Below are 13,357 nucleotides of genomic sequence, written 5' to 3'. Positions count from 1 at the left end.
ACAACTCATTAGATTTTCAAAATTATAGAATATTTCTAAATTTCATAAATATATAGTGTTATTTTTTATTTCTCTTGGTTAAAGATTGTGGAACCGTGATCATTCAGCCCGTGACTACAAATTATTGACAAATTAGCAGACAAAAATTTTGCAGGCACTAAGTGAGTTGACAGCCAATGGGTGATTCTGTTTCATGAAAAGCAAACCCAATACAAACAGAGGAAGATGCCAGGGATAGAAAAACTACATTTGGAAGATGTCTTAGAGGACAGTCCTCAGGTAAAACTGCATACTGAAGTGGGTGTCAACCAAAATCCAAATCAATGCCTTTCTTCAATCAGCATTGATCATTACAGTTTGTTTATTTAACATAGTTTGTGTCGCTTTCTGGATAAAAATTCATTGTAGGACAATATTCATTAAAGTATTGTGCATTATTGCAGTTGTCATCGACGTATCACTTTAAACCACATTCTTCTGAGCTGAATCTCCAACTTTTTGTATGGCACGTCGTTCTGACCCCAACCCGACATATCAATATCCAAATAATAAAGAGGAGGGTTGCAGGGTCATAGGAAATTCATACTAAATAGTTTTCAGAAAAGCATAAAATTCTGACAGGAAAGTGAGAATTAGTCAATTATTAGTTTGGTACATTAACTTTAGACCTTTTGCACATCTCATGCAATTTAAAGTTCTTAACATACTGCAATGATGAGTATTTCAACAAAACATAATTTGGGTACAGCAGGGTAGGAAACTCACTCAAATTCTAGCCAGTCCTGTATACAGTTTTTCAATATATTTACTATATGGTATATAGATTTTTAGTAAAATAGCAGGCAGGCAGTCTACAATTTCTAACTCTGGATGCAGGGAAAAGTTGGTACAGGTATGGGCAGGATTATATTAATGGTCACCCACAGCAACTATTACATCAGCTTGGGGATTAAAAAGCAGTTGTACAGGAGCCTAGCTGGCGACAGATATTGAAACATCGATTGGGCATTTACATTTCTTTGGTAAAGGAACCCAAGCTTTCATGAAAAAGTTTTAAATCGAAACATAAACGATATTGAAACTGGTCCTTAATTTCTTTTATACTTGAATTTTACTTGGCTAAGAATGTTTGTCAATCAGTTCTATTAAATGGTAAAGGTGTAATAATTATTTAAATTTTAATGTGTATGTCATATGCAAAGATTTATTGCATCTTCTCTGTTATCAGATCAGAGTTTTCAATGATTTGAATTACCATGAAATGTGGAATTTCAAAAAAGAAAAAACGACTGAAGCAAGCAAAAATATTATTCCAATTATTAATCTCCAAAGAGGGCGAGAATTTAATTGACAGAATGGGAAACAGGTACCTGTGGTTTAAGCTAACTGACAATGGCATGGTTTGCCTCGCATGTCAGGCCCATGCTGATAAAACTGTAATAAACCAATTTATTAGTGGTTGTATTTCTTATAAATCTGAAGGAGAGGACAAGGCTTTATTTATTTACAATGCTAATATTGTACAAAATTCAATGTGTGATTCTACAAAAATGTACTGTTATGGGTAAGAATATTTTTAAAAGGCTGCATTTATATGATGGATATCATAAATCTCTGATTTTCTCAGGTTTAATAGCAAATGATATCAGAAGATGGCAGGATTTCTTTCACTATGAATTTGAAACCAAATATAAACAAGAGGCTCCCAGGAGCCTGAATTGCTCACCTGGTTCAATGTTACCTATCAAGGACAATAAAGTTAACAAGGAGTTGTCCAACAATTTTGACTCAAGAAGATTTTGGTAGTACTTCTCATAAGGATCATTTCAGCAACTGAACTACCTATTTCAGTTTTTAAGATATTGGTTGAAAACTAGAAAAGAAATTCTTTTATCATCTTTCAAGGGCAATAATTCTTACAAGGAGTCGTTGGCCAACTTTGATCCCTTGGAGACTTTTCTAGATCTTTATAATGAGGATCATATCAGCAATTGAAAGAATTTGGATAAACCTAACAGTTTTGGAGATACATGTACATGCAAAAAACTACTGTCTGATCTCTGTGTTCTATTGTTTGCTCACCTTGCCGAAAGCCATGTAAGCTATTGCCATCACTTGGCGTCTGTTGTCGTCTTCCGTCATTGTCGTTAACAATTTTTCAAAACTCTTCTCCTCTGACATTACTTGACCAATTAGAACCAAACTTGGTATGATTGTTCCTTGGGATATCCTGCATAGAACTGAATTTGGGGATTTTTGATCTGTCAAAAACATGGCCGCTGTTACTACAAATAGAGCATAATTGTCAGACGTTAGTTTTTCGCTTATATATTCAAAACCATATGGTTAAGCTAAATTCTGATAGATAGTAAAAGTGTCCAGCATGATGAGATCTATCTGTGGTCAAATTTTCATTTTAATCCTTTAAACCATGTTGGAGTTATTCTCCTTTTTCAATGTTTTTTGCTATTTTTAATGTTATTTCTTTCAAAAACAGTAATTGGGTAATTTTGCCAATGGGACAATGGCTCCCTTACCCTTCAATTCAATGGGACATTTTCAATTATAAAGGGCCATTCTAAAAAAAAAAAAACATGGTATAAAATTTGGAATAGCTAAGGCCAGATAGATAATGAAGACCAAAGATACATTTGTAACATAAACAAACTTTAATTTACACTGCAGATCAAATGTTTATTAAGGTCACATCGAATCACTTTTCTTTTCTGTTGTTTGAGTTTTTATATAATGTATTGTCTAGTCCTTTATCATGGTCCACAGATCCCCATCAAATAGACCCTATCTTGGCTTTAAAGTAGTTTATCACAAATTATATGAAAGAGTCTAATTTTTTGTTTAGCTGCAATCAGATTTTTGATTTTTATGGGTGCTTCAGGACCAGATAATATGTCTTTACCATTATCAATATTTTCAAAAAGGGAATCATAACCATGTGTAGCTGCCAAATTAGTTTCTACAACAATTGCAGTTTGATTCTGGTAATTACCAATTAACAGTATTAATATTTTTTAGGCTTTGAAATTGATAATTTGTTTTGGGTCGAACTTAAAAATGTCTTCGGTGGCATTTTCAATTTCAAATGGAACAGCCGGTCCATGCTTTTTTAATATTATCAAATTATTTTATTCTTTAAAACAATGTTTGTTGTTCTTTCAAATGTGTAAGTGATCAAGAATATGTAATTAAAAAAACCGATAAAGTACCGTTTCATTCCCTGGTTTCAAATCCCCTCGAAAACGTGACAATCAAAATGTCCATTTGCAGCTAATAAAAACATTGTTAAAAGACACGCTCATGCCTTTTTTACTGTCACAAGTAGTGGACAACACTCCACGATCAATGATGGAAACTTAATGCATGCACATGACGCGACACATTAGTTACCCAATGCATCATTCTAAGAGGAAATGCGACTATGGTGCATGGCACATTGTAATCCCAATCACAGCAAAAATCTTCTCCTCTAACGCTACATGACCAATTGGAACCAAACGTGGTTTGGATAGTCCTTGAGGTATCCTGCATAGAACTGATGTGGGGATATTTGATCCGTTGATAAACATGGCTGCTGTTACTGAAAATAGAACATAGGGGTCAGACTAGTTTTTTGCATATACTTCCAAAACTGTTAGGTCTAGCCAAATTCTTTTAATTGCTGAAATGATCCTTATTATAAGGCCTACCGAAGTCTTCTGGAGTCAAAATTGTTGGATAACTTCTTGTTAAATTTATTGCCCTTGAAAGGTAAAATTCAACCAGGTGAGCAATTCAAGCTCTAGGGAGCCTCTTGTTATTGTTATTTCTTTCAAAAATCTCCTCTGAGGGGGCTCTGACACTACTTGACCATTTGGAACCAAACTTGGTTTGAATGTTCCTTGGGGTATTTTGCATAGAACTGATGTGGGGATTTTTGATCCGTTGAAAAACATGGCCGTTGTTACTAAAAATAGAACATAGAGGTCAGACAGTTGTTTTTGGCTTATATCTCAAAAACCGTTAGGTTTAGTCAAATTCTGACAGAATAAAAGTGTTCAGCATGATGAGATCTATCTGTGGCAAAATTTTCATTTTAAGCTGTGAAGTCATGTTGGAGTTATTGCCTCTTTTTGATGTTTTTTGCTGTATTTAATGGTTTCTTTCAAAAATCTTCTCCTCTGACTCTACTTGGCCAGCACTCCACAGTATTGTAGAACTGCCTAATTTTGGTCTTGTAATCTGATGCTTTGTAACATTTATCACTTTAAAAAATTGTCAAGCATCTGTAAATGTATATATCTAGAAATAGCTCAAGCCAAGGCCTTCAGGATGTAGTAAAAAATTTTCTGGAAAAAAATTACCCACAGCATATAGGGTTACCATAGAAACCATGTAAAAATATGCGAAAATTTGCAAAAAAGTTCATAAAATCAGGTTTAAAAATATCAAATTTCCCGCAAAATATCTTGAAATTTTTATTTCATCCCCAGAAACTGTTCAAACTTTTTCCTTCGAAAACCCCTTCCTCATATGGGCATCGCCGGTTAGATTTTGAGCTATTTCACTTTGTAATCCACTTATTAAATTTAGCATGGTGAAAAATTGACTTACTTTCACTTTCACAATGAAGTCAAATTGTCATTGAAAAAAAGCCCCTTCAACATTGAAAATATATAAAACATTGCAAAATACTTTAAAAAGTCCCCTTTTTTCAGAAAATGTTTTATCAACAATAGATTCTTCATTTTTAATCACTATAGCAACCACCGGTTTTCATTTATGTCATTTTTCATCCCTAGCCAAAAGTGTGAAACTGAACTAAACTGTGGAGTGCTGGCTTGACCAATTGGAACCATACTTAGTATGAATGTTTCCTGGATGTCTTGCATAGAACAGATGTGGAGATTTTTGATCAGTCAAAAAACATAGCCGCTGTTACTAAAAATAGAACATAGGGGTCAGATAGTAGTTTTTTGCATACAATATATCTCCAAAGCCGTTAGCTTAAGCAAATTCTGAAATCAGGTGAAAGTGTTCAGCATAATGAGATCTATCTGTGGTCAAATTATTGTGGTAAACTGTTTAGGTCTCACTATCCACTTCTGGGGGAAATGCCCTCCCCACTATGTAGTGCCAAAAACACACTGAACCTAAACCTATGCCTTGTAAGTGCACTATTTGTGTGTATTCTGATTAAAAATAGTCAAAATAAAGCTGAGAATGTGTACTTTAAAATCATATATGTAATTTACTACAAAAGTGTATGAATATTGTGTACGTGTGTGAGTAATTTGCCTCCATGCCGTCAGTTATCAGAAAAGATAAAAAATATTGTGAAGAATTTCTACGGACATCGTACCATTTGAGTTATGATTTCGAAAACTTTATTTTCCAAGCTTTGTAATGGTATGCAACTTTAAGGTGTCATTTATCCTAGGAATTCACTGTGAAGCATTGAAAATTACTTGTTTAACATGTAAAGTAATGGAAACTTTAGAAGTTGTTAGTGAGACCTTAGCCATGTTGGAGTTATTGCCCTTTTTTCAACTTATTTTTGCTATTTTTCATGTTATTTCTTTCAAAAGTCTTCTCCGCTGACACTATTTGACCAAATGGAACTAAACTTGGTATGAGTATACCTTGGGGTATCCTGCATAGAACTTTTGTGGAGATTTTTGATCTGTCAAAAAACATGGCCGCTATTACTAAAAATAAAACATAGGGGTCAGACAGTAGTTTTTCAGATATATCTCCAAAACCGTTATGTTTAGCCAAATTCTTTCAGTTGCCGAAATGATTATTATCATAAGGCCCATAAAAGTCTTTAGGGATTGAAGTTGTCTGACGACTCCATGTAAGAGTTATTGCCCTTGAAAAGTGAAAAATGACCGTTTTCGGCCGATATCTTGAAACCTATGATAGATAGAATGAAACTTTCAGTGCTGAAATGATCCTTATGATGAGGCCTACAAAAGTTTGTTGGGATCAAAGTTTTTGGAGGAATCCTTGTAAGAGTTATTGCTCTTGAAAGGCAAAAAGTTATGTTTTAAAATGGCAGTTTTCAACCAATATCTTAAAAACTTTAATAGATAAAATGAAACTATCAGTTGATGAAATGATCCTTATGATAAGCCCTACCAAAGTCTTCTTCGAGTGAAAATTGTGGGACAGCTCCTTGTAAAAGTGATTGCCCTTGAAAGGAAAAATTTAACCTGGTGAATGATTCAGGCTCCTTGGAGCCTCTTGTTTAAAATGTAGGGACCCAGGTGGCTACTACTGGTATATTTCTATCCCTGTCCTACCAGTTTTAAGTTCAAACAGTCACTTCCTGAACTGCACACATCATTTCCTAAATAAGTCACTTCTGACTTTAAAGGTTTCAGAGAATCTATACATGCGACTGCATTTTAAGTTCAAACAATCACTTTCTATTTCCTAAATAATTCATTTCTGACGGAACGACTTTGAGCCATTCAGGATTCAAAGCATTTATATGTGTAGAATGTCCATATAATTGTAAAGCACTACATATAAATGTACATATATATTGATACCTATTGATATTAGCCTCTGCAGGTTTCCTCAACCTCTATAGTTGCCTATATTTCTTCATCACTGTCTGAAAATGTACTACTTTCGATGTTTACGCAATAGTCCACAGTAAAGTCATCCATCATTGGATGATCACTCCTGTAACTGTCTAGCTGTTGTTTGAATGTATTAGTGTTCTTGGCTGTTTCAACTGTACAAGATTAACTGTTTCAGATACATACTATTGGTAGGTAAAGTAGTTTTTTCAAATATATATTTTACATTAATTCTTCAACTGTTTTAAGGGATAACCTATAGATGAATTTAATAGTGTTGATGTTGAACATGCCTCTTGTTCTTTAATTTTCGTTTCCAGTGTACAATATCTTATAGGCCTCTATTTTGTCTTTTCTTAATTGAAAGAATTGGTATTAAAGTTCTTTAAATTTTGGTAACATCTTGATCTCTCTGCATCGTACAATCTTGATGTTTTCTATGTCTTTCTTTTTTTGGATGGACTTCATAAGCTAATAGCTTACTGTAAACGTATTAATTTTCACATTTTTGAAAAGTCAACATGTTCGCAGGTATTAATTTTCGCATGGTTTTCAAGGTAGAAGAAATTAAGTTTTTTAATAGTCTTGGCAGTGTGTGATCTCTCGTTTGATCTGTTATTTTACCGTTAATAGTTCAATGAAATAAATAACGACTGTTAATATGACAATAACAAATTGACAAATCCACATAGTTTCCTCTGGCTATTTTAATCTAACATTGTATTCTTATTTAAAACTGAAAAGAACTCAATTAATTTCCCAAGCCGTAATTAATTGTAGGGATTAACTTTTGACACTTTAATTGCATGTTTACGGATTAACTTTACCTGACAGTTATCAGCATGTGTAAAACGGTATTGGCTGTATGGCCATCGATACAAATATGTCAACAAGACATGAATTTACGTGCTTTTACCATTTATGTTTTTGTAATAGACTTAGTATAAATTCATACTTGATTGCATTGACTGATACAACCTTTATACAAAACGATGTTTCTACTCGAAATTGTGGAAGACTTGGTAATATGAATATATTTTCGTGTGTACTAATTTTTGCATTCTTTAGGCAACAGCAAAAATAGCAAAAATCAGTACACAGCAAAATTAATATGTTTACAGTATTCCAAATGCTGTCTGACTATGGCCTTAATTAGTGGTCTTATCTTCTAAAGTCCAGATATTTGAACGTTCTTCTGACTAATCCCATCATTTGGTTGGCTTTATGGACTTGGTTTTGAATATGAATATAAAATTTTAAGTTTGTGCCAATTGTAACACCTACACCTTTCTTGATTCTAACAGATTCCTACTGTACCTCCTTCATATGTTGTTATAAATTTTGTATATTGCATTGTATTAATATCTTTTCATATGTATATGTACTTGGTAAAGTTATAAAAATACCAGCTTAGTATCAAACCCAGGACCCTTGACACAGTAAGCAGACATTCTATCTACTTATATTAACCGAGAACTTTATTAAATAATTGTGAAATGAAGCCACCTCAGCACTACCCCATTAATAGTCAATGTATATGTATTTAATTTACATACATATACAAAAAATGTATCTAATGCTACTTAAAATCCTCATGAAATATTTTCTAGATGTACATGTAAGACTGCAATAATTTATAAGAAACATTACATGTAAATGCAAAGAATAGTTCTAAATTTTTTTTTATATGGTGATAGTGTCCACAAGACCACATTCCCAGTATTATACAATAATACCCTCTTAAGATTCTGAAAGAAAACAAAACCGAAGAAATTTAACAAGAACAACTTACAAGTATTTGAAACTTCAGTAATAGTACTGGTGCCTATTTGAAATATTTTTTCCCTTCATATACCTTCAGTGCTTTGGTTAAAATGATCCATGCAGTATATATGTCATATTTCAGTATTTTGTGTATCCCATTTCATGAATCAGATGTGCATTTTTTAATGAATTTTGGAGAATGGTCCATTAAAATTTTAAAAGCATTGTAAATATTGGTTAATTGACTAATTGTAACCATTTCCTTCACAGTAAAATAGGTGTTACTTAGAAAATATATTTGCCTTAACAATGAAAACATTAATTTTTTCATTGAGTATAATTGAACTTCTGATTTCAAGGTGAAAAGAAATGATGATAGTTTTAATATTGCGAAAAAACAAATTATTAACCTACCCTTTAAGTTACACTTTTGTAGCTACCTGTAATTTTTACGTTTTTGATTTTTCAAAGCACCTGATGTCACCAGTCTATCACTGGAACTTCCCTACTATTTCTGATGACTACACAAAAATATAGTCCAAATGTAATTCCTTTTATATCATTCAATACCTCTTTTATAACAAGTAAATATGTTTCTTGCAATTATTCAGCTCAATAATATTCTATTATTTCTACAAATAGAATTTAGATCTAGACTTCATATCAACTGAAGATTTGAGGGACTCCTTTTTTGGCCTTGAAAGATCATATTTAGTAATAAATTTGTACTTAGGAATTTTAGTTCTTGCAGTAATGTGTCAAAAAGCATAAAATGTGTTAAGCATGTTCCATTTAACACTCTTATCAGTCAAATTATCCAGCCTGTCATTAATAGTTTATCATTAATAAACAGGAAGTGAAGAGCAGTGATTTTAACCAAGTAAAATTGGTGGGAAAATTTTAATTGAAAAATGTGTCAAGTTTTGGGAAATCTTATGTTTATCGAAGGAATTTTTTTCATAAGCTGAAATTGGTTTTAATTGAGTACATTGTATAATAAATAGTCTGTTACTGTAGTTTTTTAATGTTAATGCAAATTAACTTTTTGGACAGTTTTAAAAATTTTGGAAAAAGGTGAAATGGAACAATATATGTATTTGTGTGTGGAGTTGGATCAAAAGTATGGATTAACATCTGGTTTATACATATTCGGAAAAAACAGTCCTTGATATTAAATATAAAAAATTCAAATGTATGATGGCAATTTTATTTTACATCATGTAATCTTCGAAATTTTGTTCATGCTACAATTTTCCCAAGAATCAATAACCCCCAGTGCTGACAGCACTTTGATTTTAGGTAGGACCATCAAATAGAAAACAAACAATATTTTATGATTGGCCTAATTAAATCATAGACATGTATTACATGTAATGAAACAAGTGAAAGTTAAAAATGGTACATGTAATTGACAACTGACTGAAATAGATGTGTCAAGTGACAAAATAAATTTACATATTATGACCATTATAAGAATGACTCATCATAATGTGTTGTATAATACTGACTTTTTAAGACATTTGTTTTATGAAAACTTTTTAAGTTACCTTAGTTTCTTAGAAGTGGGGTTTTAATATGACTGCAAGTTATTTTTTTTTGTTCTATAATTGTATTGCCCTGTCAGCATCGTTGGCATCATTTGCATCCATTAACTTTAATTTATTTACGAAAACTTAAGTAAATTTTATCCATTATTTTTTTAAATTTTAACACATTGTTCTTAGGAACATGGCAGAGGGCCTTAAAGTTTTTGGATGTTTTTGCCCCACCTCTTTTGGAAATAAAGGGATTAAAGGGGAAAATAGGTGTTATCATTAGAATTAATAGAGAAAAAAAGCTTATTGTTGATAATATTTTTATGGTTCAGATGTCAATCTGTTTCATTTGAATTTTTTTTTTTGGAAATTTTTTACACAGTAGATAATCTTTAACAGTTTTAGAGTTAAAGGGGTACAAAATTTGACTTTGCCCCCAAAAAGTCAACTTTTAAATGACTGCCAAAAAAACTGTCATATAATGGTATCACCCACTGGTCATCGTTGTCGTCTGTTTACTTGATTTACATTAACTTGAGTAGGTAAAACTTATCTGATCTTTTTGAAATTTCTACACATTGTTCTAGGAACATGGCAGAGGGCCCTATAGTTTTTGGAGGTTTTGCCCTACCCCTTTTGGAAATAAGGGGCTTTAAGGTTTATACCTTTTACCTTAACTGAGTTCCAAGGAATTTTCATAGCTGTCTAAACTTTTACCTGGTTTAGAACTACAAGTTGTTACCAAAAACCAGATTGGGTGGTTGTACTGTTACTTATTTGGGTATGATTTTTTTCGATTTTTTGGATGGGGGTAGAAAATGGTAAAACGTTATTTTTTGTAGAATTTTGTATAGTTATAAATTTATTTTGCTTGAGAAAGAAACTGTGGAATTTGAGAGATGAATTCTGCTGGATGGAAGCAACAATGTCTTGCTGTCTGAAGTACAGTTGAAACTTTATAAATCAGTCCCAAGCCTTTCTGAACTGATTATTTTGTGAATTTTGGAAAGGTATTTGATGTCAATAGGTTCAACCTGTGTAGAAACTGGTATGACTTCAGAACAGGTTATTGCTGCTCGGACGTTAAACCCCAACAAACATCAATTTCATGTTCATCGTCTGAATATAGCTGAAATATTGCTGCTCGGACGTTAAACCCCAACAAACAAACAAACAAATACTATAGGTTCCACTGTATATTATAAATCTCACCAATGTGTCTACATCTGGCAGCTATTGTGACCTCATTGTACAATCTTCTGATGATGGCTATTGATCAAGCTAGAAATCAGTAGTTGTTCAATTAATCCATGAAATATTTACATTATTACACCTCGTGTACATATAATTTGTAATTTGTATCTCAATCTATAGAAGTCGTAACAGTGTAGGGTACACTGAGTAGAAATATTTCATATACATAGGAATTGTGATAAAATTATAACCCTTAGGTTATTTCTTCCTATATTGATTCAGTGATATTGTTTACTATAAATTACCTCCTCTAAATAAAGGCTGTTTTCCCTATTGAAAGTTTCCCATGGCTAAAACATTATCCCAAATCAGACCAATTATTTCCCGATTTGATTTAGGCAGTTTAATGTTACCCTACTGCCTACCCTAGCACATTTTATTGGTGATATTTTATGAAATGCCGCTAAAGTATCTTGTATTAGTTGAGCACTATTGAAGTAAAGAAGTCCTCTCACAAGTGTCTAAATGAAATCATTAAAAATATAAAATTACTTTACCTACCTACCTACTTACACTTTTTTTTCATCCAATTACCTTAAACAGGCATTTTTTTTTAACTTGGCCTAATTGTTTAGTAGAATGTTTCTGCTTGAAATTACGCTGATTAATTGTTTATGACTTGTGCTTTCTTGTTATCCTCTGTAAGATAAATGATTTTAACTGAAAATTTAAGATTTTGTACTGTTTTCCTGAATTTTCCCAAAGTAAAAAATGATGCAAATTTTCCCAGTCTAAGAATCAGGCAAAATGTGTACAAAATGTATGGCAATGAAAAAAAAATAATGCAGATGTTTAATGCATTATCCAAGTATTTATACCTCATTACCTCCAGAAATAACCATCAAAGTGTTTGGTAAGTGTGCCTTTTTAATATATTGGTAGGTCATATTTGGTTGAAATGCACTATGGAAAAAGTCGAAAATGCACCCCCTCACCCACTCTTTTCCCTATATAAGCAATAAAGAATATCTATGTCACAGAACTTCAAGATAAATTTATATATCTTTTTGGTTGTTTTCTAGACATATCACTATGTGTGAGGCAAACAAGTAATGATCTGCCACCCATTGGCTGATTCTTACACAGAATGGTACTTAAAAGATAATATATGGTAGTTTTGAAAAAAAAGTTCATAATATCATTGAACTCATGGAATGTTAAATGAAAGTAAAGAACTTGTGCTTTACTTACAAAAATATATCATGAGAATAATTGTACAGAAAGCAAATGTCACATTGCCGGGTTAGAAAAATCAAGTCTGAGAATGAAATACATTCTTGCTTGCCATATATCATTTCGATACTTGACTCTGAATTACTAGACTTGATTTATACATGTACACTTAGTTTTACATTAATTAATCTTGTGTTAATCAATGAGCCCTACTGTCAATGAAGACTATATTATGTAAGCAGTCATTAATGTATTTAAACAGATTTTCAGTACAAAAGAATTCTTGTACATGTACAGGTACATTGTATGAATACTTATTACATGTATATTATAAGAGTCCTTATACATGTACATTGTAAGAGTACTTATACATATAGATTGTAAGAGTACTTATACATATAAATTCTAAGTGCTATCACTAAAAGAAATCTGGCTGTTATTAACTGACTTCCATAATTGAGTTTATATATTCTCACTTGTATTGTCACTGACTACTTGATTGGGTTTTATTCTCCTTCTAATGGTGATGGATATATAGCTTCTCCTATGATCAATATGGGATGCTAGAAAATCCATGGTGGGTCACTAAGTTGACAGTAATAACTGTTTGTGCAATCTGACAATTGAATTCAATCTCTGGTATAATAATTTGATAGATATCCAAATCTGTCTGTATTGTTAAATCCTCGTCTCTTATTGATCCAGGCAGACTTGGAGCATCTATATTTGATTACCTTTTAGCATCAGTACAAGGTGAAGAATTGTTTGCTAAGAGAACTTTACAAGATAGTTGATTAGAATTATCTGTCTGGGAATCTGTAATGCTGGATACATGTATGGAGCTTCTGAAATATATATTTGTTGAGTTAAATACGGGGGTGAACATTTCATTTTGCACAGTATATTTTTCAGTCAACTGTACACAACAAATAAAAACTCCTGATGTCAGTCAGTTTTAAGGGAAGTTCAGTTATGTTGTTACAAGTACAGAAATGCACTACTTGTAGTATATATTTTAATTTTATTTACAAATAAATAAAATGTATG

General features: G+C 32.2%; 1 protein-coding gene across 7 annotated transcripts in view; it reads left to right on the top strand.

Annotated features, from left to right (window-relative positions):
* The first annotated feature begins 105 nt into the window (after positions 1-105).
* The window catches only part of LOC148627240 (DCC-interacting protein 13-alpha-like), a 43,935-nt gene continuing 30,683 nt past the window's right edge, over positions 106-13,357 (top strand). For 6 of the 7 annotated variants that reach the window (XM_088570168.1, XM_088570156.1, XM_088570178.1 and 3 more), the window contains exon 1: positions 121-279. In XM_088570168.1, coding sequence (XP_088426294.1) covers positions 226-279 — 54 coding nt within the window. In that variant the 5' untranslated portion in view covers positions 121-225. Of the gene's footprint in view, positions 280-13,357 lie in introns of all 7 variants that reach the window. The other variant, XM_088570187.1, reaches the window with a different exon arrangement.

This window comes from Perna viridis, chromosome 1, assembly GCF_037379345.1.
Source record: "Perna viridis isolate PV_CMFRI_1.1 ecotype Kerala chromosome 1, ASM3737934v1, whole genome shotgun sequence".
NCBI classification, from domain to species: domain Eukaryota; kingdom Metazoa; phylum Mollusca; class Bivalvia; order Mytilida; family Mytilidae; genus Perna; species Perna viridis.
Note: the sequence above shows the minus strand (reverse complement) of the source record. Positions and strands in the feature narration are given on the sequence as shown.